The following is a 24,454-nucleotide window of genomic DNA, read 5'->3' on the forward strand; positions in this document are numbered from 1 at the left end:
TGGTAAAAGTGAAATAACGCGGGGGGGTAAAAGGCAAGTACGCGGGGGGGTACGGCGGGTAAAAGGGAAATAACGCGGGGGGGTAAAAGGCAAGTACGCGGGGGATACGGCGGGTAAAAGGGAAAGAACGCGGGGGGGAGTAAAAGGCAAGTACGCGGGGGGGTACGGCGGGTAAAAGGGAAAGAACGCGGGGGGGGGTAAAAGGCAAGTATGCGGGGGGGTACGGCGGGTAAAAGGGAAAGAACGCGGGGGGGGGTAAAAGGCAAGTACGCGGGGGGGTACGGCGGGTAAAAGGGAAAGAACGCGGGGGGGGGTAAAAGGCAAGTACGCGGGGGGGTACGGCGGGTAAAAGGGAAATAACGCGGGGGGGTAAAAGGCAAGTACGCGGGGGGGTACGGCGGGTAAAAGGGAAATAACGCGGGGGGGTGGTAAAAGGGAAAGAACGCGGGGGGGGGGTAAAAGGCAAGTACGCGGGGGTCCGTGGCGTAGTGGGTTGAGCAGCCCCCCATGTACAGAGGCTATAGTCCTCGCTGCAGCTGGCCACAGTTCCAGTCACTGTGCTGCATGTTGTTCCCCCTCTCTCTGCCCCCTGCTTCCTGTCTCTCTGAACTTTCCATTTAAGGGAACAATCGTTTGGTGCAGAGAAACAGAAAGAAAACGAACGTCTCACAGTCCTGGACGGTGCGGGGCAGATGGTCGGTACCCAGAGGAGCCGAAACAGAGTAATCAGATTACTTTTTCCCTCGATTTGATCCGGAGAAAAGGCCAAACATTACAACTATTTCCACTTTTTTAGGTGCGTTTCACTGTCAGAATGTTCGTGTGACGTCTGATTTCTGTATTTATTAAAACATCTGGATGTTTTGGGTAAGTAACAGATTCCCAGATTCACATTTTATGACTTTTAGAATAAACAGAGTGGAATATTGTAAATAATATTTCTTTTAAGCACATTTTATAAGATTAGTACTTTTCTTTGTCAGGTTTTGAAGTATTTGGCACATATAAACATGGTACAAAGGAGTCACAGTGTGTGGGAATGTCTGAGATCACAGCCACGAGGTTCTTCACGTGTCCCCGCTCGGAGCGTCTTCGCCGCCGCCGTTGCTGCGGTGATTTTCTGCCCCGTAAGTGGCTCGTTCTTCAGCCTCCAGGCGTCTGTAGCGGGTGTGGAAGAAGAAGACGAAGAGGCAGGTGAAGAAGGAGCACAGCCCCGCCATCACCATCATGGGCACTGAGGACACCAGAGAAGGTTGGGCTTTAATCTGTTTCTTCCCCCGGCAGAGGTCAGGATGCTGACGTGTTGAAGCGGGAGAATCTGATTGGTTCAGAGGTGGAGCATCATGTGACCTACCTCTCCAGCTCAGGACTTCATCCCCGCAGGTGGACAGAGGAGAGTCGGCCATCCGTTTGGTTAAAGCCTGAAGGATGGTGATGTAGAGCACCGACAGCACCTGCCTGGAAGGCAGAAACGGTCACGAATATACATGAAAACACATCTGGACACATCTGGAAACATCCACAAAACAAGCAGGACTCATCAGCTGCAAACACACATGATGCAGAGTGATTAAAACTATCAAACAAACCAGATAATAGACGTTAAACTGAAGGAAACAAACCGACTCAGACACAAGTTTCAGCACTTCACGTTTATTTTGAAATACGTGCTTTTATGTTGAAACCAGTAAAACAGGAAGTAGCGCCGGTTAGCTCCGTTAGCTTCACACCTGTAGCGGTGATGTTAGCTGCTAGTTTATCTTTATTTTATTCCTCCATGCTTCGTGGTGTTTGCTGTAACTGTGAATGTGATGCATTCAACAGACTTTTACAAAAATAAAACCTGCGTTAATGCGCCATAAAATTATTTATTATCGGCGTTAAATAATTAACAAGTTAACGCGATAATAACGAGTTAACTCGCCCAGCCCTAATTAAAACTAACACCAAGGAAAGCCTGAAAAGTGTTTTTCAGAGCAAAAGTCAAGTTAAGACCAAAAAAACAGCAAAAAAAATGAGAATAAAACTGATAAATGCGATTAAAATAGCAACGGAAGGAAGGAGTCAAAGTTCAAACAAAAGGGTTGAAAGGATACAAAAGAAAAGTGTCTCACAGGCGTATCAGATCATCAGAAATGTGAAGTTTTATCTATGTGTCCTGCAGCCAACAGCCTGCTGGCTCCACTTTAAAGATGGTTAAAGATGGCTTCTAAGGACGGCGGCCATTTTAAAAAACAGTATGACCTCTGCAGAAAGCCCACAGGAATGGATTCAGTAAATACTGAAAGCTTTGGTCCCTGTGGAGTTATTTTAAAAGGTTTTAATTTGGGGTAAATCTACCTTAAGTCCGTGATATTCTGGGGCTCGTCGTGGACCTGCACGCTGAGGAAGAGGGAAGTCTTCCTTATCTTTCCCACCTGACCTACAGCCTCCATCTTAGTAAAAACTCTTTCAGCTCCAGTTGATCTGATCTCCAGAACGAGCTTTACTCAGTGAAATATGTTCAGACGGCGAGTTTACCCCGATATGAAGATGAGTCCGGTGGATGTGGCCTCTCCGACCGGGTACGAGCTCTCCACGGACAGCTCCATGACCACCGGGTAGATGGAGAAACCGAAGAGGCCGAGGAGAGAGCAGACGGTGGCGACGGCGACTTTCTGCCGGGGCATCAGAGACACCTGCGAGGCAGAAAGGAGGGAGAAGAAAACCCGTTTAATATGTCCTAAAACCCTCATTAAAAGGAGATCTGTGTCCTCAAACATGGACTCAAATCAAATCAAATTGATTTGTAGCACATTTCGTGTTCAAAACAGTTCAAAGTGCTTCACATAAAATAAAAGCATTGCAGCAGCGAGTGGAAGAAGCATTTAAATACATAAAAGAATATAAAGAGAAACAAATCAAATTAAAACTGCGGGCAGTGATATCGGCCCTCGCAGCCAAGCGCAGCTCCGGCCTTGCGCCCGCGGGAGTGCCGGCACCGCCGCCCCGACGTGGTCATGGAGTTACCGTCACTTCCTGTTTTGTGGGGGCGGGGTTTAGTGACGTCAACAGTGTACCACACCAATCGTTCGAGCGCTGCTCCGTAATGATGCACAAAAAATACGGTGCAGATCGGACGATGTCTCAGGGAGATAAAGCTGTTTACATGATCTAGGAGGCGCACTGGCGTCACACTCCAATATAATCCTATTGGGCTCTTTAGAGGTTCACTGTTGTAGATAAGAATTGTCATTCTTATCTAGTTAGGTGCAAATCGGATGACGTATGTGTGATTTAGAGCTATGCAAACGGCGAGGGATTGAAATTTGCCATTCTGCCACGCCCACAGGCTCCAGTCAGCAGCCAGTGGTGAGAGAAGGACTTTGAATGTCATCAAACACAGCATCAAACCTGCATGAATTTAGGAGTAATGTGAAACACAGTTCTGTTCAAAGGGGGCGGGGCTTAGTGAAAGGTCAGACTTTAAAGCTTAGCCACGCCCACATACTGTGATGTAGCCAAAAATGATAGAACAGTCATCAAAAGAATGTCATCACTGTGATGTCATAATGAGATCAGACACATCAGTGTGATGTCAGCAAACATTCAAACAGTCATGACATCATTAATGATGTAATGATGACATCGTTAATGATGTCATGACTGCATACCCCAGCCAAATAGTTAACCAACTCCCCAGTTTTTGTTCTAATTCCCCAGCGACGTGAGACGGACACATCTGGACAAGTTAACAGTGAATACACAAAGATCATAAATCTGAGTGTTTGGAACAACAACAACACAGTTGTTAGTTGATAGAGACGTTTTTGTTTTTACAGAAAGTGAAAAATGTCAGATTCTCCCCAGGCTCTCTCAAAAGAGAGCGAGACTCTCAAAAGCGAGAATGAAATCTTTCTGGAAGAAATCAAGAGTTTGTACAAGACAAACTTTGAATTGGAGAAGTCGTTAGAGTTCATGCAAGATAGGAATAGGAACTTGAAGCAACAGATTCGGACAAACAAAGCAGAAAAAGAAGCAATGGAGGTAAGTTTGCAAGTGGAAAAAGAGAGCATGGAACTCAAAGACAGAGCTCTGCAGGAACTCAAGGATCAGATGAAGGAAATCACGCTAGAGCTTGAAGTAACAGCGCAGACCTCTCGAGACATGACCCAGGAAAATCTTTCTGCCCGTCAGGAGAATCAGGCCCTGAAACAGGCAGTTTGTGAGCTCCGGGAAAAAATTCAGGATGGAGAAGAAACGATAAAACAGAGGAGGGAGGTCCAAGAAAGTCCTCAGTTCCAAGGGACTTTGGGAGAATTACAAGACTTGGAATACAGAAGATTGATTGAAATAGAGCGTTTACAAAGCAAAAGCAAAAACGAAAAGGAAAGGGACCTCCAGATACAAAATGAACAGTTGACCATAGAGAATGAGTACAATGCAGAAAAAGAACCAATGGAGAAGTTAAATAAGATTTTAAAGCAACAGATTATGACTAACGATGCAGAAAAAGAACCAATGGTGAAGTTAAATAAGACATTAGAGCAACAGATTATGACTAACAATGCAGAAAAAGAACCAATGGAGAAGTTAAATAAGACATTAGAGCAACAGATTATGACTAACAATGCAGAAAAAGAACCAATGGAGAAGTTAAATAAGACATTAGAGCAACAGATTATGACAAACGATGCAGAAAAAGAACCAATGGAGAAGTTAAATAAGACAATAGAGCAACAGATTCTGACAAACAATGCAGCAAAAGAACCAATGGTGAAGTTAAATAAGACTTTAAAGCAAAAGATTCTGACAAACAATGCAGTAAAAGAACCAATGGTGAAGTTAAATAAGACATTAGAGCAACAGATTATGACAAACGATGCAGAAAAAGAACCAATGGAGCAGACGAGGAAGCAAAAGAAAGTAAAAGAGAAAAATCTATTTTGTTTACTCCAAGGGATCCTTTGTGTGGTGGGCATTTTAGTCATAATATGCCTTTTATGATGGGACAGTTGGAGAGAAACAAGAATGCAAGGGACAGAGAGAGGGGGAACAACACGCAGCACAGGGCCGCTCTGTGCGGGACTGGAACCGGGGCCAGCTGCAGCGAGGGTTATAGCCTCTGTACATGGGGCGCCTGCTCAACCCACTGACACCGACCGCCCCGGGAAATCAATCTTTAAGACAACAAAAGGATGATATCCTGAGGGCAAAGATGGAAGTGGAGGTAAGTTTGCAAGTGGAAAAAGAGAGCATGGAACTCAAAGACAGAGCTCTGCAGGAACTCAAGGATCAGATGAAGGAAATCACGCTAGAGCTTGAAGTAACAGCGCAGACCTGTCGAGACATGACCCAGGAAAATGTTTCTGTCCGTCAGGAGAATCAGGCCCTGAAACAGGCAGTTTGTGAGCTCCGGGAAAAAATTCAGGAGGCAGAAGAAAAGATAAAACAGAGGAGGGAGGTCCAAGAAAGTCCTTTAAAAAAAAAAAACAGTAGTTAAAACTTGAGGAGGATGAAAACCAGCTGTGCATCATCAGAGAGCAAATGTTAAAGAAAGATGCGCTCCTGAGACAAAGTGGATATTTTCAAAACTCTTTTGATGTATATAGCAAATTTCTTAAAAGCACAAATGAAAACATTGAAAATCTTTTGGAAAAACGCCGAAAAACAGAGGCACCAACAAAAGTCAACAAAGAGTTGATCAAAGCCAACGACTCCATCGATTAACTATATAAAGAGAAGCCGTCGCCACGCCAAAAAAAGGAGAGCCAGAAGAGGAAGAACTGAACAAACCAATCGATGAGCTTAAAAGAACGCGCCGATATCCTGCTAAATTAAATTTACAAATAAAGTAACAACATAAATTTTATCTGCCGCTTCCGCCTCATTCCTGTGATCAAAATGTTTACCTGTAATTTGTAAATGATTCCAACCTTTATTTAAAAAGTCGAAGAAGGGGTTTTCAGAGCTTCTGACCAAAGAAAATTACACTAAATGTAGAATCTGATGCGTCAACAAACTCAATAAAAGTTGTTCTAGAGTCAATTTTCCCTTTGTGTTCCTTTAGCTTCCTTTAATGAGACTTTTTAATGCTTTGGGAACTGAGGATACTGATTGTTTTTCAGAGGAATCTGTGTCCACTCTGGTTGAATCAAAGATTTCAGCTGCTCAACAGTTTGTGGTTGTTGTTGTCTGATTCTCCAAATTTTCAATAGCCACATCTGTACTATTGGGCCAAAAGCATTTCCACCATCGCTTCCAGAGCTTCTTCGGCGATAAATTAGGCTTTGACTCCGAACCATCTCTGGAACTGCTTTGGTGGAGAAACCCACGAAAAGATGCAGATGAGGAAATCCAGGTTTAATAAAAATGCTTTGAGGGTTTTTAGAGAGTTATTTGTGTTTAATATAGATTTGCATTGTTGTGCCAAGCCAATAAGTATGAAAAACTGTTAGTAGGACAGTGATGTTATTTACTTATCTTTCTAACGGTCAGGGTAGCAAATTATAATCTGTTTTTCTGTCAAAACGGAAAAAGCTGTCCTTTTTCCATTTTTCGTTTTAAACCGAAAACGGAAAAACAGATTTTGCTGTCTTCATAAAAAAAAAAAAACGAAAAACGTAAAAACCCAAATCAAATAACGGCCCAAATTTGTTTTTTGGAAATGACTTTTTTCATTTTTCGTTTCAACTCCCGGCTGGGGCCTTTCTGTGTGGAGTTTGCATGTTCTCCCCGTGTATGCGTGGGTTCTCTCCGGGTACTCCGGCTCCTACGGAGAGAGATTAGTCTCAAAACTACTGACAAATGTGTAAATGACAATCCACCAGTTCCACACACATCACAAATACGTTTAATTATTTACAAATAAATATATTTCATTTTGTGTCTCACAGTCTGCGTTTTATACAAATACTGTTAAATTCATTAATACTCATTTTGCTTTTTATATATACATCATGATTTGGATGTGAAAGTGAGCGCATTTGTTTCAAATTTTGTTGCATATATTTGTAAAATCAAAGTTACAACTTGGCTATGGGATATCCTGAAATCCCTCTAATACACAAAATGAAAAAAGAATTTTGCACCTGGCTTTATCACATGTTCAGATCTATCTAACGGAAACATGTGCAAATGTGCGCATATTTAATGAGATAATGGCTCATTTGCATAATTAAACATACAAATTTCTAAAACTTGTAATACATTTTTTTTCCATACTTGTATAAGTAATCAACTGAAGAAGTTTCATGGTGATATCTATCATTTTAAAATATTACCCTATTCACCTGTAGTGTCTCGCCTTAACCTGTAACTGAAGAGGTGAATGAAAGGTGGCCGCTGTTCGAGCCAGCGAATGTTAAACTTTACGTGTGGTTCTTTTATGTACCTCAGTATATCCAGTCAAGAAGACCCTCGGTTACATTATTTTAGCTCATGCTGCCGCAGCCTGATAGGTTGCCGGGTCTGCATTGAGCAGTGGGTGGCCCATGAGCCCAGCTGCCCGAAGTGCCGCGATGGGGACTTTGAGGTCAAGTCAAGGAGGTCAAGATTGGAATTTGCCATTCTGCCACGCCCACAGGCTTCAGCCAGCAGCCAGGGTTAGAGGATTCAGCATCATGCTGTTGAATGTCATCAAACACAGCTTTAAACCTGCATGAATTTAGGTGTGATGTAAAACAGCTCACTTCCTGTTTGAAGGGGGCGGGGCTTAGTGACGTCAGCAAAGACGATGTGAGTGTGATTACAGCTGGTCTGTTAAGACACACAGAAAGTTTCATCAACCCACGACCTTGCATGTGGAAGTTATTCCATCATGATGTTTCATGGCGAAAGGTCGGACTTTGACGCTTAGCCACGCCCACATACTGTGATGTAGCCAAACACCTTTGATAACTTTTGCTCTTCAATGCCTCAAGACTCTGCTCCGTGAGTATGAAGTCCGCACGTTAAAAGCTGTAGAAGGAGTTAGCTCAAATACAACGTCTGTTTAAGAGACAAAATGGCAACTTTTGTCCAAAATGGCGGACTTCCTGTTGGGTCCTGACAAGACGCACAGGTGTGCTGAGTTTCACGATTGTCGGTGAAAGCTGTGGAGGCATTAGACCACGCCCATCAGATATTGGACTGCACACCTGTTGGGGGGCGGATTAGGATCGATCCCAGTGAGTTTGGTGCATCTCGGCTCAAAACTGTAGAATTTAGAGCCAAACGTATGGTCACGGCGTGCATACTCAGACCTCGCCGCCACGCCTTCAACTGATTGGTGCTTTAAGGCAAGTGAGACCAACTTGTTATCTGTATTCTAAAGCAAGATCATGTTGATTAGGTGAAGGGGGCCAGAGATGGAGCTTTCCAAGGAAAAAAGGTGACTTCCTGCTCTGAGGGGGCGGGGCTTAGATGCCAAGCCCCCTAAACATGCTCAAAAACTCAAGATTTCTGATAACCTTTGTGCCCCCATCCCTTAACTGCATACCGACCAAAGATGAAGATAAGTCCGTAGCTCAAAATCCCCGGGGCGTGAAAGTTTTCCTACGAGGTGTGTAAATCTGAAAAATGGCCAAAATTTGCCCTTTGACCCAAAATGGCCGCCTCCTTGTACGTTTTAGAGCATACCTCCAAGAGACTTTTGTTCTTGATTTGAGGCGATCTACATACATACCGAGTTTCACGTCTCTACGATGTGCGGTTCGGGCCGTCTCACGTTAGGTGGCGCTGTAGAGCAGTTTGGCGACGCCCACTTTCGACTCCATTAAAATCATGCGATTTCAAGCGGGGGACAATTTTGGGTAAAGTTTGGTGAGTTTTTGAATACGTTTAGGCCCCCCCATTCACGATTCCGTGTGGAGAAGAAAATCCTTCAGAAGCAATAGGCTGCGAAGGCCTAATAATTTAAATGAATTTAAAATCAAGCAACAGTCCAGATAAGTTCAAAGATATCAGCTTTGATGTGGCTGCTGGAAGTCAGATCTGAGTCTATCAACACTCCCAGGTTACCGACTCGGTCAGTGACGGTAAGGGCCCGAGTCAGTGAACAACACGGTTCACCTTTTGAGGCTTTTAAATCCTCCTTAAAAACACACTTTCTCTCCCTGGCTTTTAATCATATTTAAGCAGACTCTTGGCTGATAACCTTGATTTGTTTTATATCTTTATTTGATTAATTTTAATGTATTTTATTGCACTGTGTTTTAGTGTCTATTGATTTTAACTGCTGGGAACGGTAGCATTATCTGAGTCACTTTTACCTTTAATGCAGCTTTTATCCTCTACAGCACTTTGGTCAACCTCGGTTGTTTTTTAAATGTGCTCTCTAAATAAAGTTTGAGTTGAGTTGAAATTCAGCTCGTTTGAAGCATTTCTTACGTTTTGGATTGGTTAACGTATTGATTATTTAACGCCGATAAATATTTTATCGCGCATTAACGCATGTTATATACATTTAAAAAAAAAATTGGGGGGAAAATTGAAAAAAATTTAAAAAAGAAGCAGGAAGCAGAAAGAGGGGGAACAACACGCAGCACAGGGCCGTCCGATGCGGGACTCGAACCGCGGCCAGCTGCAGCGAGGACTATAGCCTCTGTACATGGGGCGCCTGCTCAACCCACTACGCCACGGACCCCCCCTGTTTTATTATTTATTTTATTATTGTAAAAGTCTGTCGCTCACAGGCTTTTATTTTGTAAAAGTCTGCTGCTGTCTGCTGTGGAACAGGAAAAGAAAGTAATCGGCGGATCCACCAAACATGGAGAAGGGTACGGAACTTTTACTCGGCCATTTTCATTTTAAAGTTCTTCCAGACGGCGGAGTCGACAGAACCAAAGTCATCTGTAAACTCTGCCAAGTTGAATTGTCTTCTCAGCGTAGTAGTTCCAGTCTAAAATATCACTTAAAGGCAAAACACACAACTGATAGCAGCAAGTCATTCAAGGAAACAGACAGTGGAGCGAGGCTTCTACATAAAAACTACAGAAAGATGCTGATGTTAAAAGTGTGTTTGCACAACAAATGTTATGGCACTTTCATTCATATGGCAGCACATTTAAAATAAAACTAAATGCTAAAAGCTATACACTACTTTTGAATTCATTTTGGGATTCTGCGTACAAATGCGATTAATCGTGATTAATCAGGGAAATCATGCGATTAATTAGATTAAACATTTTAATCGTTGCCCTATTTAATAGACAACAAGAGATTTAAATCACTTGGAGAGCACGAAATGATCAGATTTGTCATCAGAGAAAGTCTTCCAACACGATCTGTTACTCCCCGTAAATGTCAGACGGTCGTCTGTGTTCTCACCACTGAGAAGGCGATGCAGGCCAGAGCTGAGAGGCTCATGTTGATCTTCGTGGCCTCGATGAACTTCTTCGTCTTATCGACGTAGAGACCCAGAGCGCCGGAACCGAGGATGCCGAACACGATGAAGAGGGCGCCGCACAAGCCAGCAAAGTCCTGCCGGGGTCAGAATTAAAGGCTCATTCAGAAAAAAACAAACAAACATGTAAGTGTCAGTCCAGATGTGCACTTACGGTGGCGTATCCCTGCACACACAGGATCTGCTCCAGCAGGATGGAGAAGCAGGTGAAGACGGCGATTCCCGAGCCGAAGCACAGCAGCAGGACGAGGTAGGCTTTGTTCCTGAGTAACTGCAGAGGGGGGGGGGTGTAAAAACCACACAGAGGAGAAGAAATTAACAACAAAACCACTGATTATACGATTAAAAACAAGCGTCTGCCACCTGCCTCTGACACTAACATCCAAAACTTCCCTCTCAGGAGAAGAAGTGGTGAACGACACCGACTGCATTGGACTCGAGTGCTTGTGCACTGGAAAAAAATCAAAGTCTTACCAACTATATTTGTCTCATTTCTAGTCCAAATATCTCATTAATATAAGATAACACTTAATATAAGACACAACAACCGTACCATTTCAGCCAGATATAGGGACTTGTTTTAAGACAATACATCTGGAATATCTTGTTAAATGAAAAAGTCTTGAAAACATTGTTTTGAGTCACATATCATATGAAACAAGCTTTTTTTTTTACATTTGAAGAGGTTTTTAAGCTAATTCCAAGATCACTTTTAACTCAAAAAGTCCTAAATATCACATTTTATTTCAAGAAATCTTGACAAGCCGATTTTCACTAGTTCCATTGGCAGATTTTTTTGCTTATTTCAAGCAAAAACGTCTTTTATTTGTTGTTTTTCTTACTTATTTTTGGAGGGGCATTTTTTTCCAGTGTGTCTAATTTGGTTGATTCTTTGTTTGCTGAAATGTTTTGTAAAGTTTTTCATCTTCATCCTAAAGAGAACAAACGTTCTCAGCATCACTGGAGACCAGGACGTCCTCAGTTACCCGACGGAGACGCTTCCTTTGGTGGAGACATGTCACCTTCTTATGATTCTCTTCCCATCTGCAGAGGGTTTAACTCCCATAAGTTGTGGAAAAGCCCTCATTTCTTTCTGTTTCCTTCCAAGCAGCCAGACTCTTATTGTAATCTTCTAAAGTGGTCTTAGTTCTGCAGCTTTCTACGGAAGCCCAGAGCGGACGTGGTACTTATAAACTTTTTTTTGATGGTTTTCTCCAGACAACGAGTTAATTTACCGATGGTTTTCGAGGCCACTTTTTCTCCCCAGTCCGCCCCTGTTTATATGTGTTTATATGTATTTCTGGCAAAGGTTTACCCATCTTTACCCCCCTTTCATTGAAAACTGAATAAAGTAGCCTATGAATCAAACATGGAATGAATGTGGAGCGTTTGTGTAACAAACTTGTGAAAATGCACAAAGCAAATCCCGCTGGGGTGACAAGCTTTTGAAGAATGGAATCAGGTTTAACGCACACCAATCATGCCCTTATCGTTTTCTCGAGATAACGAGTTATTTATCTCGTTATCTCCAGAAAACGCTAACGGCACCTCTCGTGCATCATTGGGTAACCATGGAGACGGCCTCAGGTCCTCTCAGCTGGATCAATGAGGTGTAAACGCCTGCTGAGCTCCTTAAAGGACGCGGGCTGATATGAAAGTTATCTCTACAAGACGAACAAACTGCGAACACATAAAACACATATAAACAGGGGCGGACTGGGGAGAAAAAGAGGCCTCGAAAACCATCGGTAAATTAACTCGTTATCTGGAGAAAACCATCAAAAAAAAGTTTATACGTACCACGGCCGCTTTGGGCTTCCGTAGCTTTCTGAAGGTCTTTCAAAGTGTTTTTTTTATTGGACATTTTCTGCCTTTTCTCTCATTTTCAGACCAGTCTTTGCACCTGAACATTTTCAGAGAAATGTTTTTTCTTTGTTAGGCCACTTTGATATTGGATATTCGACAGATATTCACAATAAGGAAATACGGTGTCTTTTTTTTCAAACCAACTTCACCACGGTCTGTAGCGGCAGCTGCAGCAGACACATTTCCGGAAAGGTACTGGCTTGATTAAATTCATTCTGGACTCTATATCCGACCACATGAAGACCTCGGGACACTTCGGTTTGGCTTTAGGGACCCTCTACTCACTACCACGTAAGTGTTATGTTGTTTGTAGCTGTAGAAGAGGTATAAAAATAGCGTTTTGTAGCGGCGATACGATATGCCCCTCTGACTTCCAGGCTAACGACTTTTGGCTAAAAACGGTCAAATAGAAATTCTCAAAACACATCCGACATGACATGATTTTGATGTCAACTCAACGTATGTACTCCCAACATCCCGTAAATTGATCCAAAGTGCATTTTACTCCGGATTATCCCTTTAACTCTGACCCATGAATCATTCAAGCACAAAAAACCTTCAGCTGATCCATCTGCTGTTGGCCCAAGCCTGATCAGAAATGGGCTCCATGGAAGGGTGGCTGTCAGGAAGCCGTTCTTAAGGAAGGGAAACAGGGAGAAAAGGCTGAGCTGGGCCAAAGGACACAAGAAGTGGGCTGAAAATCAGTGGCAGCAGGTCTGATGGAGGGATGAATCCTCCCCAGAGCCCGGAGCTCAACATTACTGAAGCAGTGTGGGATCATGTTGGCAGAGAACGCAACAAAAGGCAGCCCACATCCAAAGAAGAGCTTTGGGATGTCCTTCAAGAAGCCTGGAGAACTATTCCTGAAGACTCCTTAAAGAAAGGACAGAAAGCTCGTCTGAGAGGGCAATAAGTCTGACTTTGTGTGATCTTACCAGTTTGAAACCCTGCACGAAGGGTTCTGACGCGGAGGACTCGGCACTGGCTGACGGTGCGGTGGGGGGTTCGCTGCTCCGTATCCCCACTGTTGCTAGGAAACAGATGAGGCATGCTGGGACTGCATAGATGAGCAGCTAGAGGAGGAGAAACACAAACGAAGTGGCGGTAAATGGGTGTTAGCAGCCCCACAGGTATCTTTAAAGGGACGGAAATCTATGACTGTATTTTAAATAATAGTTTTCTTTGCTTTCTCTTTAGTTATCTGCTGCACACGGTTAAAAAGCCGTTTTCTGGCATCTTTTGGTCCATCAGGTCAAATTTTGTAACAGTTAACGTGGACTGAAGGGGCTTCCACTTCTCAACTGAAGAGCATCTGATGTCAGACAGCACGGCGGTGTGGGGGTTGGAGTCTGGACTGGATTCTTTCTGGGTGGAGTTTGCGTGTTCCTCCCCGTGAACTGGCAGAAAACCGGTGAGTCTAAACGGTCTTTTTCATTCGTCTGCTTCAGCTCTGTGGTGGACTCGCTCTGTGACAGCTGGGTTAGGATCCAGGATTTTATTAGAAAAAAAAAAAAAAAAAAAAAAAATCAGGATTTTATTAGAACAATCAGGGTTTTATTTTAAAAAAATTAGGATTTTATTACAAAAAAAAAACAGGATTTTATAAGAACAATCAGGGTTTTATTAGAAAACAAAAAAAAAAAAAAATCAGGATTTTATTAGAAAAAAAAAAAATCAGGGTTTTATTTAAAAAAATTTGGATTTTACTAGAAAAAAAAAAAAAAATTAGGATTTTATTACAAAAAAAACAGGATTTTATAAGAACAATCAGGGTTTTATTAAAAAAAAAAAAAAAAAAAAAAATCAGGATTTTATTACAAAAAAAACAGGATTTTATAAGAACAATCAGGGTTTTATTTAAAAAAAAAAAACAGGATTTTATTAGAAAAAAAACAGGATTTTATTAGGAAAATCAGAGTTTTATAAAAAAAAAAAAAAAAAAAAAAAAAAAATCAGGGTTTTATTAGAAAAAAAAACAGGGTTTTATATAAGAAATTGGATTTTATTAGGAAAAAAAAAAAAAAAAAAAAAAAAAAAAAAATCAGGATTTAATTACAAAAACAACTGGATTTTATTAGGAAAATCAGGGTTTTATTTGAGCAGAGCGACAGTCTGGAGATGCTCAAAGTGACTCAATGGTTTGATTTTCAGTCACATGTTTTAGTTTCCTGACAAAAGAAGCAGAAAAATGTGTGAATGGGAGCAGCTTTATTGGAAAATGGGGCGTATTAATACTCGCTTACACTTTCCTGTTTTTCACAAAAACCCATTCGAGTCGAGTTAAGCGTCCACATGCATGAGTGGTTTGATTCTCAACCACATTATGATCTGATATGGGTTGGACTAACACAACAGTTCAGTTTAAATGAAAAAGGTAATGACATGAGGCAAAATGTTTCATTAATACTCAGTATTATTGTCAGTCTCTGAGCTGCACGGCCTGTGGGAGGTTACAGGGAGTCCTGCAGGGTTGTGGTCTCCACAGGGCGACAGTGCAGGCTCACTCATGCAGCCGGTGCAGAAGAACTAAATACGCTGACATGCATGTGTTTGAACTGAGGGAGGAAAACCCCACAGCTGCAGGAAACATGCAAACTTCACACAGCGAGTCTCCAGCAGACCAGCAGACCTGAACCAGAGCTAAAAACTGCACCAAAAGATTGTAAAAAAACCCCACAAACTTTGAGTTTTTCTGTCAAGTTTGACACTCAAAGCCGCTTAAAACGAGTCAGAATAAATCATGAATAATCCCAAATCAAACGTCGGATTGCTCCAAGTTGACAGAGAAAAGAAAAGCGATGCAACAGCCCTCAAAAGCCGACGTAAAACCTAAATAACTCGCATATAAAACAGAGATTTCACATCTTTGTGATTACTGAGCTGTGAATAAAATGAGATTCTAAACATGAGACACGTCTGCACTTTTTTTAAGGGCAGAATTCATCCTTTCAGCTCCAGTTTTGTCTCGTTTTGCTGTCCGAGTCGTCCTCTTTCAGCTTGTTTGTTCTTTATCTTTTCAGTTTTTAGTTGTTTTTTTTTAGGGTCAGTCGACTTAACTTCCTGTTTTATCATCAGAAAACTTCCTCTCACCCGGATTTTTAACCTTCTTTGTTCACTCTTACTCCAGTTTGGGGTGTTTTTTTGTTCGTTATCACAACCGCTGGATTACCAAAGATGCTCATTTAGATATTTGTGGATTTTCCTGCTTCTTTGAGTTTAAGTCCTGACTTTAAAACTTTACTAAACTAACTTAGAGCACCAATCATGTGGCGACACGACGCAGAGATCCTGACGCAGTGCTTCCTGAAGACTTGGACTTACCAGCTTTGGGATTTGGTCCGATGTTGTGACGATCATGGGAGACAGCACGTTGGCGAGGAGGATCCCCAGGGGGTTGGCTGAGGAGGGGAAGCAGAAGTGTACCGGCGGGTTATTCTGGTCCCTGTCCCACATTTACAACCAGCACACTTTCAGTTCCCCGTTTCAATCCTCCAAACGGCATCAAATAAAGCAAAATAACACAAAGTTATCACAAGGTGGAACTAAGAAGGACCAGGTGCCAAAATTCCCTTAAAGGGATAGTTTGCCTCTTTTGACATGAAGCTGTGTAACATCCCATATCAGCAACATCATTTCTGAACATCTTCTTACCCCCTGCTGCGTCCTGTGAGCAGAGTTCCAGCCTCGTTTTGGTGTTGATGAAGGTAGTCCGGCTAGTTGGCTGGGGTTTAAAAAATAAAGCGTTTTGCTTCTCAAAACAATATGCGTTCAACAGAGTAATACATTTGCATCACAAAATGGTTCTCCAGGAAAAAGTCAGACCTCTCCTTTCCTTTTGTTTTCTTTCCTTTCCTTCCTTTCCGTCTCCTTTCCTTTCATTTAGTTTCCTTTCCTTTCCTTTTGTTTCCTTTCCTTTAGTTTCCTTTCTTTCCTTTTGTTTTCTTTCCTTTCCTTTCTTTCCGTCTCCTTTCCTTTCGTTTAGTTTCCTTTTGTTTTGTTTCCTTTCCTTTCGTCTCCTTTCCTTTCGTTTAGTTTCCTTGTTTTGTTTCCTTTCCTTTCCTTTAGTTTCCTTTTGTTTTGTTTCCTTTTCTTTCCTTTCCTTTTGTTTTCTTTCCTTTCCATCTCTTTCCTTTCTTTCCGTCTCCTTTCTTTTCGTTTAGTTTCCTTTCCTTTTGTGTCCTTTCCTTTTGTTTCCTTTCCTTTCATTTCCTTCTCTTTCCTTTTGTTTATGTGCTGTGCAGACCGAAGTGCAGACCGAGCAGTCCCCTGCTTCCGAGCAGCAAACACCGTAACAGGCGCGGCAGGCGGCAGCAGGCAGTGATACGAAGGGAGAGAAAATAGGGCCAAGAGATTCTGAGGTCTGACTTTTTCCTGGAGAACCATTTTGTGATGCAAATGTATTACTCTGTTGAACGCATATTGTTTTGAGAAGCAAAACGCTTTATTTTTTAAACCCCAGCCAACTAGCCGGACTACCTTCATCAACACCAAAACGAGGCTGGAACTCTGCTCACAGGACGCAGCAGGGGGTAAGAAGATGTTCAGAAATGATGTTGCTGATATGGGATGTTACACAGCTTCATGTCAGAAGAGGCGAACTGTCCCTTTAAATTCACTCAGCAGACAACATGGTAGAAGTGGTGAACAAAGTAAGACGTTGCGGTCCCATTGGTCGGTGCTGTAAAGCGTATGCATAATAAATGGTGCTACAGATGGAACGGCTTTTCAGAGCTCACTGAACTCCTTTTTATTCGTTCATTTTTCACACAGGTGGCCTTTAACAAAGTCTCACTGAGGCTCACAGCATGGAAACATAACGTTCCGACTCTTCCCGCTGAAATTAAGTCGCCCACGTGCCTCCACTTTAAAGCGCACGTTGGAACGGGTCCAGTTCATTTTTATGGTCTTCAGCCGGTAACTGGAACACGATGACGGACATAAACACTGACATTAAATTTAATCTAAAAGAGATTAAAAGTCATAATTAAACTAAAAGCGAATGACTCACAGGACGCAGCAGGGGGTGAGAAAATGTTCATAAATTATGTTGCTGATACGGGATCTCAAAAGAGGCGAACTATCCCTTTAATTCAAAATTAAACGGATCACTTTTCCTCTAAATTTAGACCATTTTTGTGCCATTATTTACAATTTATTATCATCTCATGTCCTAAGATGGTCAAAAGTTAGTCCAAAATCCTAATGATGGATGAAAATAATGTGTTAATATGGTTTTTAAAGCGGCATCAGGGGGCGGTTTAACAGCCGGCTGTGGTGAAACGATCATAAAACCTGCTGGAATACATGTAATTGGCCATCAGGGGAACATCTTTTTAATCAAACACATTTAACAACCTGAGAGGGCTTTTGTTTGAACCGAACAAAGCGTTCCGGTCACTTACACATGGAGGCGATGGTGTTGGCCGTGGCCCGCTGGCTGTCGGGGAACCACAGAGCCGCCAGCTTGGTGGGGGTGAAAATGATGAGCGGCTGAGCCAGAGCGCCGAGGGTCTGACCCAGCATCACCAGCGGGTACCTGAGCTGGTACCTCCCGTCCCACTGTAGGTCGAAGATACGCCCCAGCGCTCCGAGCATGTTCAGCCAGGACCCCAGGACCAGCTGTGAAGGGGTGGCAGAGGGGTGAAAGGTCAAACTGCACCCCGAAAAAATGAGTTCCCAGAGGCAGAAAGCTGTGAGGACACGTGAAAACAAGAGAACCAGGCGGTTTCTACCGTGATCCGTAAGCCAACGGAGTCCAGCATCCACGTGGTCCCGAAGCTGAGCGGGATGGCCACCACGATGTAGACCAGTGAAAACCAGTTGATGTCCCCCAAAGAGACCTTCAGGTACTGGGCTGACTGGTTTGCCACTGGTGCGAAGGTGAGCCATATCTGTGGGGGACACAGACGAGTCCGATCATGATTTATAGAAAACTAGAGCTGGGCAACGATTAAAATGTTTAATCTAATTTCAAAATCACATGATTTCCCTGATTAATCACGATTAATCGCTTTTGTACGCAGAATCCAAAAATGAATCCAAAAGTAGCGTATAGCTTTTAGCATTTAGCTTTATTTTAAATGTGCTGCCATATGAATGAAAGTGCCATAACATTTGTTGTGCAAACACACTTTTAACATCAGCATCTTTCTGTAGTTTTTATGTAGAAGCCTCGCTCCACTGTCTGTTTCCTTGAATGACTTGCTGCTATCAGTTGTGTGTTTTGCCTTTAAGTGATATTTTAGACTGGAACTACTACGCTGAGAAGACAATTCAACTTGGCAGTGTTTACAGATGACTTTGGTTCTGTCGACTCCGCCGTCTGGAAGAACTTTAACATGAAAATGGCCGAGTAAAAGTTCCGTACCCTTCTCCATGTTTGGTGGATCCGCCGATTACTTTCTTTTCCGGTTCCACAGCAGCAGACTTTTACAAAATAAAAGCCTGTGAGCCACATACTTTTACAAAATAAAATAAATAAAATAAATAATAAAACCTGCATTAATGCGAGATAAAACATTTATTGGCGTTAAATAATTAACGAGTTAACTCGCCCAGCCCTAATGTAAACAAAAGCTACTTTAGAGTGTTGATCAAATTAGAATAAAACACCGTTTCTTCAGGACTGAGGTTTAAATAGAAGATTCAACCATTTAATGCTGATTATTTTAGGGTAAAGCAGCCTTTATGGGATAAAGCTGAAGCGAAAAAGATTTTTTTTCCAGCTGGGAATTAAAAAAAAAAAAAAGTCAACTATGAGGAAATAAAGAAGGAAGTAAAACTGGAGGCTTATTTCCGCAGCACAAACTGCAGTTACTGATAATTAACAACTTAAAGTACTTTACAACAATGTAATTCAGTACAACAGACACTGTGGTGCACAATACTGATGAAATCATGTCTGTAAAATAATAATAATCCAACGCTTTGCTACACTTTGACTGAAACCGTAAAGTAGCTCCCTGAGTATTTTCTCGTCTTGTGGCCTGAACTCAATGTTATAAAATGAAGGGAACGATGAGACCCAGTTCATCTTTCACATGACGAATGCACGTTTGGCTGAGATGAGGAAGTGATAAAACACATTTTTAAATGAGGTCAGCTGACTAGCTGGCGGCCTCCGGCACAAATGAGCTGAAGAGGAAACCACAAGAAGAGTTAAACCTGTTTAGCAATGAATTAGCTAAGATTAGAGGCACTTTACAAACTCAAAACTTAAGAGTTTCCGAGCCGTTTCTGGGCCGTTTCTGAGCCGTTTCTGAGCCGTTTCCGAGCCGTTTCTGGGCCGTTTCTGAGCCGTTTCTGGGCCGTTTCTGAGCCGTTTCTGAGCCGTTTCTGGACCGTTTCTGAGCCGTTTCTGAGCCGTTTCTGGACCGTTTCTGAGCCGTTTCCGAGCCGTTTCCGAGCCGTTTCTGGGCCGTTTCCGGGCCGTTTCTGGGCCGTTTCTGAACCGTTTCTGAGCCGTTTCTGGGCCGTTTCTGGACCGTTTCTGGGCCGTTTCCGAGCCGTTTCTGGGCCGTTTCCGGGCCGTTTCCGGGCCGTTTCTGAGCAGTTTCTGAGCCGTTTCCGAGCCGTTTCCGGGCCGTTTCTGCGCCGTTTCTGAACCGTTTCCGGGCCGTTTCTGCGCCGTTTCTGCGCCGTTTCTGAGCCGTTTCTGAGCCGTTTCTGCGCCGTTTCTGTGCCGTTTCTGTGCCGTTTCTGAGCCGTTTCTGAGCCGTTTCTGTGCCGTTTCTGGACCGTTTCTGAGCCGTTTCTGAGCCGTTTCCGGGCCGTTTCTGAGCAGTTTCTGAGCCGTTTCCGAGCCGTTTCCGGGCCGTTTCCGGGCCGTTTCCGAGCAGTTTCTGAGCCGTTTCCGAGCCGTTTCCGGGCCGTTTCTGCGCCGTTTCTGAACCGTTTCCGGGCCGTTTCTGCGCCGTTTCTGAGCCGTTTCTGCGCCGTTTCTGTGCCGTTTCTGAGCCGTTTCTGAGCCGTTTCTGGGCCGTTTCTGGACCGTTTCTGGGCCGTTTCCGAGCCGTTTCCGGGCCGTTTCTGGGCCGTTTCTGGGCCGTTTCTGAGCCGTTTCTGAGCCGTTTCTGGGCCGTTTCTGGGCCGTTTCTGAGCCGTTTCTGAGCCGTTTCTGGGCCGTTTCTGGGCCGTTTCTGAGCCGTTTCTGAGCCGTTTCTGGGCCGTTTCTGGGCCGTTTCTGAGCCGTTTCCGAGCCGTTTCTGAGCCGTTTCTGAGCCGTTTCTGGGCCGTTTCCGAGCCGTTTCTGAGCCGTTTCTGAGCCGTTTCTGAGCCACTTGTATCACTTTTAATATTTCCTGACATGGTGAGAAATCACCATCTTGCTCAGAAGAAAATCCAAAATGAAAAATAGAGAATTCATCACTTTTTACTGTGAGGACGTTGATTATTATGAGCTACTTTACAACAGACTTAACAAGACTAACAATCAGTGACCCCCCCCTTTGATAGTTTTATAAATCCTCACTCCCGTGGGCCCATTAATGTCACACTGATTGATGTCTAACTGGCTCATCAGCTGTTATTTGCCACCTCATGAATGACTCTCCACCAGCTGAGCTTCTTTTGTGGGGTTCAACACCAGTTCTCCGGAAACAATGGCTCCCATTGAAAGGACGAGTCCCGCAGGAGCTGGCGATGCACGAGGGGGGGGGGGCTCGGAGCGGCACACCGGCCTCCAGGCACACTCTGCTGCACAAAGACGGCCTCCCCGGGGACCGATGCCGAGTCATGCAAACACGAGAGGGAACCACGGCTCGTCTTCCTGCTCTGTTTACCCTGGAAATCTGAGTCTGTCAAAACGCTGTCAAAGGAAGCGACAAAACCACGAGATGAGCAGAAAAACGGGGATGCCGGGTCAGAATGAAATATTAATAAGTGAAGCGCGCCGAACAATCTGCAACTTCTGAGCCAAGAGCAAATCAATATGATAAGAGAGGTCAAAAGAACAGACCCGAAAGATCTGTGTTATCAGAAAGAAAACAGAAAAAATAGGTTTTAAATCCACAAACGAGGGATTTATTGAAGCTGCGTGTCCTTCCATCACACGTGGTGTCAGTCAGCGGGGTCACATGGCTCTGAAAGGATCGGATTATTACAATCAGACTGAGTTATTAATTGCATGTAGACACCTTAATCTGACTAAGAATTGGATCGGATCGGATTCAGACCCCGAGATAACTGGGTTGGGTACAGCGCCACCTATCATACCGGGGTATGACACGCTTTGTGCGTCTGATCCCATTCATTCACCGCCATATATCCAAGGAGAATTACCCTTACTCAGCTCATTCTTATTGTAATTTAGCCAATAATCCGATCCCTTCAGAGCCATGTGACCCCACTGACTGATGCCCATTCTCTATGTGAACATTGTCCAACAACCCCTACTTGTATTCCACATTTTAAGAACCGAGTAACTCTAATAGTGACTAGAAATGTGTGAAAGACGAGGAACAAAGAAACATGGAAACACTAACTTTTCTCTTTCAAGTCCACTATTTTCCTCAGTCATCAGTTTCTTTGCACTTTGGTACTTTGACACTGTCAGTGCCTCTGATTCTCCTGTTTCTTGTTATGATTCATAGTTGTAGTTTGGAGGGAAAAGGGCGGGTTGGTGGAGATGAATGGTGGTTTTATAAAAAAAAACTAAAAACTGAACAGAACAGAACTAAAACGGGACAAACCGGTTGACCGGGAGAGGAACCACAAGGTAAACACGGGGAAATGACACAGAACCAACAGGATTACAACAATAATCTGCCAAGGAGCAAAGCAAAACCAGGAGAAGATATACTGATGGATAAATGACCAAACGAATGACCGGTGAGGGCAATCGGCAACGGAAACCAGGAGTGACAAGGCAGCAGTAGAACTAACAGAAGTCAATAAAAGATCAGGATCCACCAAAATAAAACGAGAAACAGTGACACATGAACAAAAAGGGAAAACCAAGACATGGGCCATAGGAGTCTAAACGGATCATGACATATCTGAGCTAAAGGGAATCTCGTTCAAAGGGGAAATAATCCATCAAATTAAGACTTTTTAGTTAAAAAGCGTCAACACCTAAAAATCTTTTCATGAAACAACTGATTGTTTCTGGTAATCTTTGTCTAAGCATCTGCATCAGAAATAAAAACATTAGACACAGTTTGACTTTTCATTGTTGTTTGACTGATCATTGCTGCTGGATCAATAATCAAACCAAATGATTAATGACTTTGTGAACAGCTGAAACTGAGCTACAAGGTTAGTTTGAATCCAGCTGAGTTTACACATTCAGGAATGATTCGATCCGGCTGTCTTAGTCCGGCTTCTGAGAGCTTAGATTTCACACTATCTCAATGAGTCCTATTAACATATTTACATGCAAGTCTGGCTTTGGTCAGATTAATGCAACACTTCATTTTCTACTAATGTCATGTAAACTTACTCGCTGTTAAAAAATAATCAGGATCTTCAATAAAAAGTCAAACCCACAACATGTACTTACATGTGTAGGAGCTATTTGTAAAGTTAGTTTTTGTTTTTTGGTTCTAATTGTACATTTAATTTGCTAATTATGAGTAACTTTATTTGATTAATTTCAGTGCTTTATTTAGATTAGATATTTCTTGCTAATATTATTTGTTTAGAATATTTTGCTAATTGGGTCACACTGGGCACCTGAGGCTATTTATGTAGGTAGGCACCAGGGTGGGCCAATGGTTTTTACCAGGGAAAGGGAGAGAGCAGTAGGTTTTGTTTGTTCTTTTGTTTGTTTTATTGTTTTGGAAATAAATAAGTCAAAAAAACGCAAGAATTCATTTTTGGACATTCATCTTCTTTTGCCTGCGTTAAACCACATCCCCATGGTGCATCAGTGGTCTTTTGACTTTGTTTGGTTTAAGTTTAATTTGTTTTTTTTAATGGACAAATGGCCACTACAACATGTTTTAAATAAAGTTTTTTTTTAAATGGTTGAGAAAAACTAGTGCCGTATTTTATTTATATTTCAAATACAAATATGACTAATTAAAACAATAAAGGTACAGGCAGGATGATAAACTACTTTATCCTAATTTAAACTTTTTTTTTTTTATTATTTGTTTTGGCAGAGGTGGGCTTCCCTACATCTTTCCGTTTTGTCCCACTCACCACTCTGGTCCCACTCTTACCACATTTTTGACACGAGCGGTCACGTGTTACGGACTTGCGACCAACACACCAACCGCAGACTCACCGTAGCGTTGGAGCAGTTTAACAGACACAGCACCAGCAGCACGAACCACCTCCTCTTGTAAACTTTAAACGACAGAAGTTTCTTGAGCTCTGGCTTTGCTTCTGCGGCCGCGCACACGGTCCGAATCTCGGATGTGTCGCCGCTGGACTCCATGACCGAGTTGACCGGCTTATTCCCGGCGGTTATGCTAGCTTCTTAGCTTGTTAGCTAACGTCACTCAAAAACACCCGAACATTTGGCAAAGTTTAAGCTGCGGCTGGTCAGCAGATCCGTAACAGTCTAAAAAACCGACTCTATGCTCGTTCAAACAGGCAGCAGATCAACTCTGTTGGCATCTGATTGACTCTCGTGTGATTTTATCTCATAAATAGACGCCGGAAAGGCAGCTGGTAAAAGTCAGCAAGTATCGCTTCAACAATCAGGGAATTGTTGTTGTAGTGTACGAAGATCCTGTATTAGAAAGATGAACCACTCCGTCCTTTAAAAATGAGCTCAGAAACCGCTGTTTCCCAAACAGAAATTCCTCAATTTCCTTCATTCTCTCCCTTCATTTCCTTCATCTCTTTCTTTTTAAATTTTTAATTTTTTTATTTATTTATTTATTTATTTTAGACCAAAAATATCGCTTTCTCACCATCCGATTGAATATAACATAATAAATAACTTTTGTTACTTGGGTCTTTACATTTATTCAACCCAAAAACTCACAGAAAATCAAATCTGAAAGCAATATTATAGTCTTACAAATTATAGAGAATTACAAAGAGTACGAATGCTGTTACTTCGGGTTCCTTCAGACTCTTTGATTGCACATTAAAACACTCTTTTGTCTGCCTGCTTGTTCCCGTTTTGTAGTTTTATTCGAAAAGAAAGTGAAACTTGTTGAAATGGTTACAAATGAATCCCGAATCTGCAAATGGAGGACCACAGATAACAACTGCAGCCCGTTCCTTAAAATAATCAGAAAGGATATCAACATTTTGAGACTCCGAAGCAGT

General features: G+C 42.7%; 1 protein-coding gene across 1 annotated transcript; it reads right to left on the bottom strand.

Moving 5' to 3' along the window:
- Positions 1 to 335: 335 nt before the first annotated feature.
- On the bottom strand, positions 336 to 23,886 carry slc49a3 (solute carrier family 49 member 3). Its single transcript, XM_075481988.1, has 10 exons — positions 23,457 to 23,886; positions 17,962 to 18,120; positions 17,632 to 17,848; positions 15,551 to 15,627; positions 13,165 to 13,302; positions 10,518 to 10,634; positions 10,288 to 10,440; positions 2,521 to 2,678; positions 1,355 to 1,458; positions 336 to 1,234 (listed from the first exon to the last, which is right to left on the bottom strand). Exons 1-10 carry the CDS (start codon positions 23,607 to 23,609, stop codon positions 1,068 to 1,070), a joined length of 1,443 nt encoding a protein of 480 aa, XP_075338103.1. The 5' UTR covers positions 23,610 to 23,886; the 3' UTR covers positions 336 to 1,067.
- Positions 23,887 to 24,454: the final 568 nt, after the last annotated feature.

Source organism: Odontesthes bonariensis, chromosome 13, assembly GCF_027942865.1.
Source record: "Odontesthes bonariensis isolate fOdoBon6 chromosome 13, fOdoBon6.hap1, whole genome shotgun sequence".
Taxonomy (NCBI): domain Eukaryota; kingdom Metazoa; phylum Chordata; class Actinopteri; order Atheriniformes; family Atherinopsidae; genus Odontesthes; species Odontesthes bonariensis.

What these genes read in the sequence shown, in the direction of transcription:
- slc49a3 (XM_075481988.1), bottom strand. Translation starts at nt 23,609, where the DNA reads ATGGAGTCCAGCGGCGACACATCCGAGATTCGGACCGTGTGCGCGGCC. An exon ending in CAACACCATCGCCTCCATGT is followed by an intron (nt 15,628 to 17,631) that starts GTAAGTGACCGG and finishes TCCCCTCCTCAG; the next exon opens with CCAACCCCCTGGGGATCCTC. An exon ending in TCGTGCAGGGTTTCAAACTG is followed by an intron (nt 10,635 to 13,164) that starts GTAAGATCACAC and finishes CCCCCTCTGCAG; the next exon opens with TTACTCAGGAACAAAGCCTA.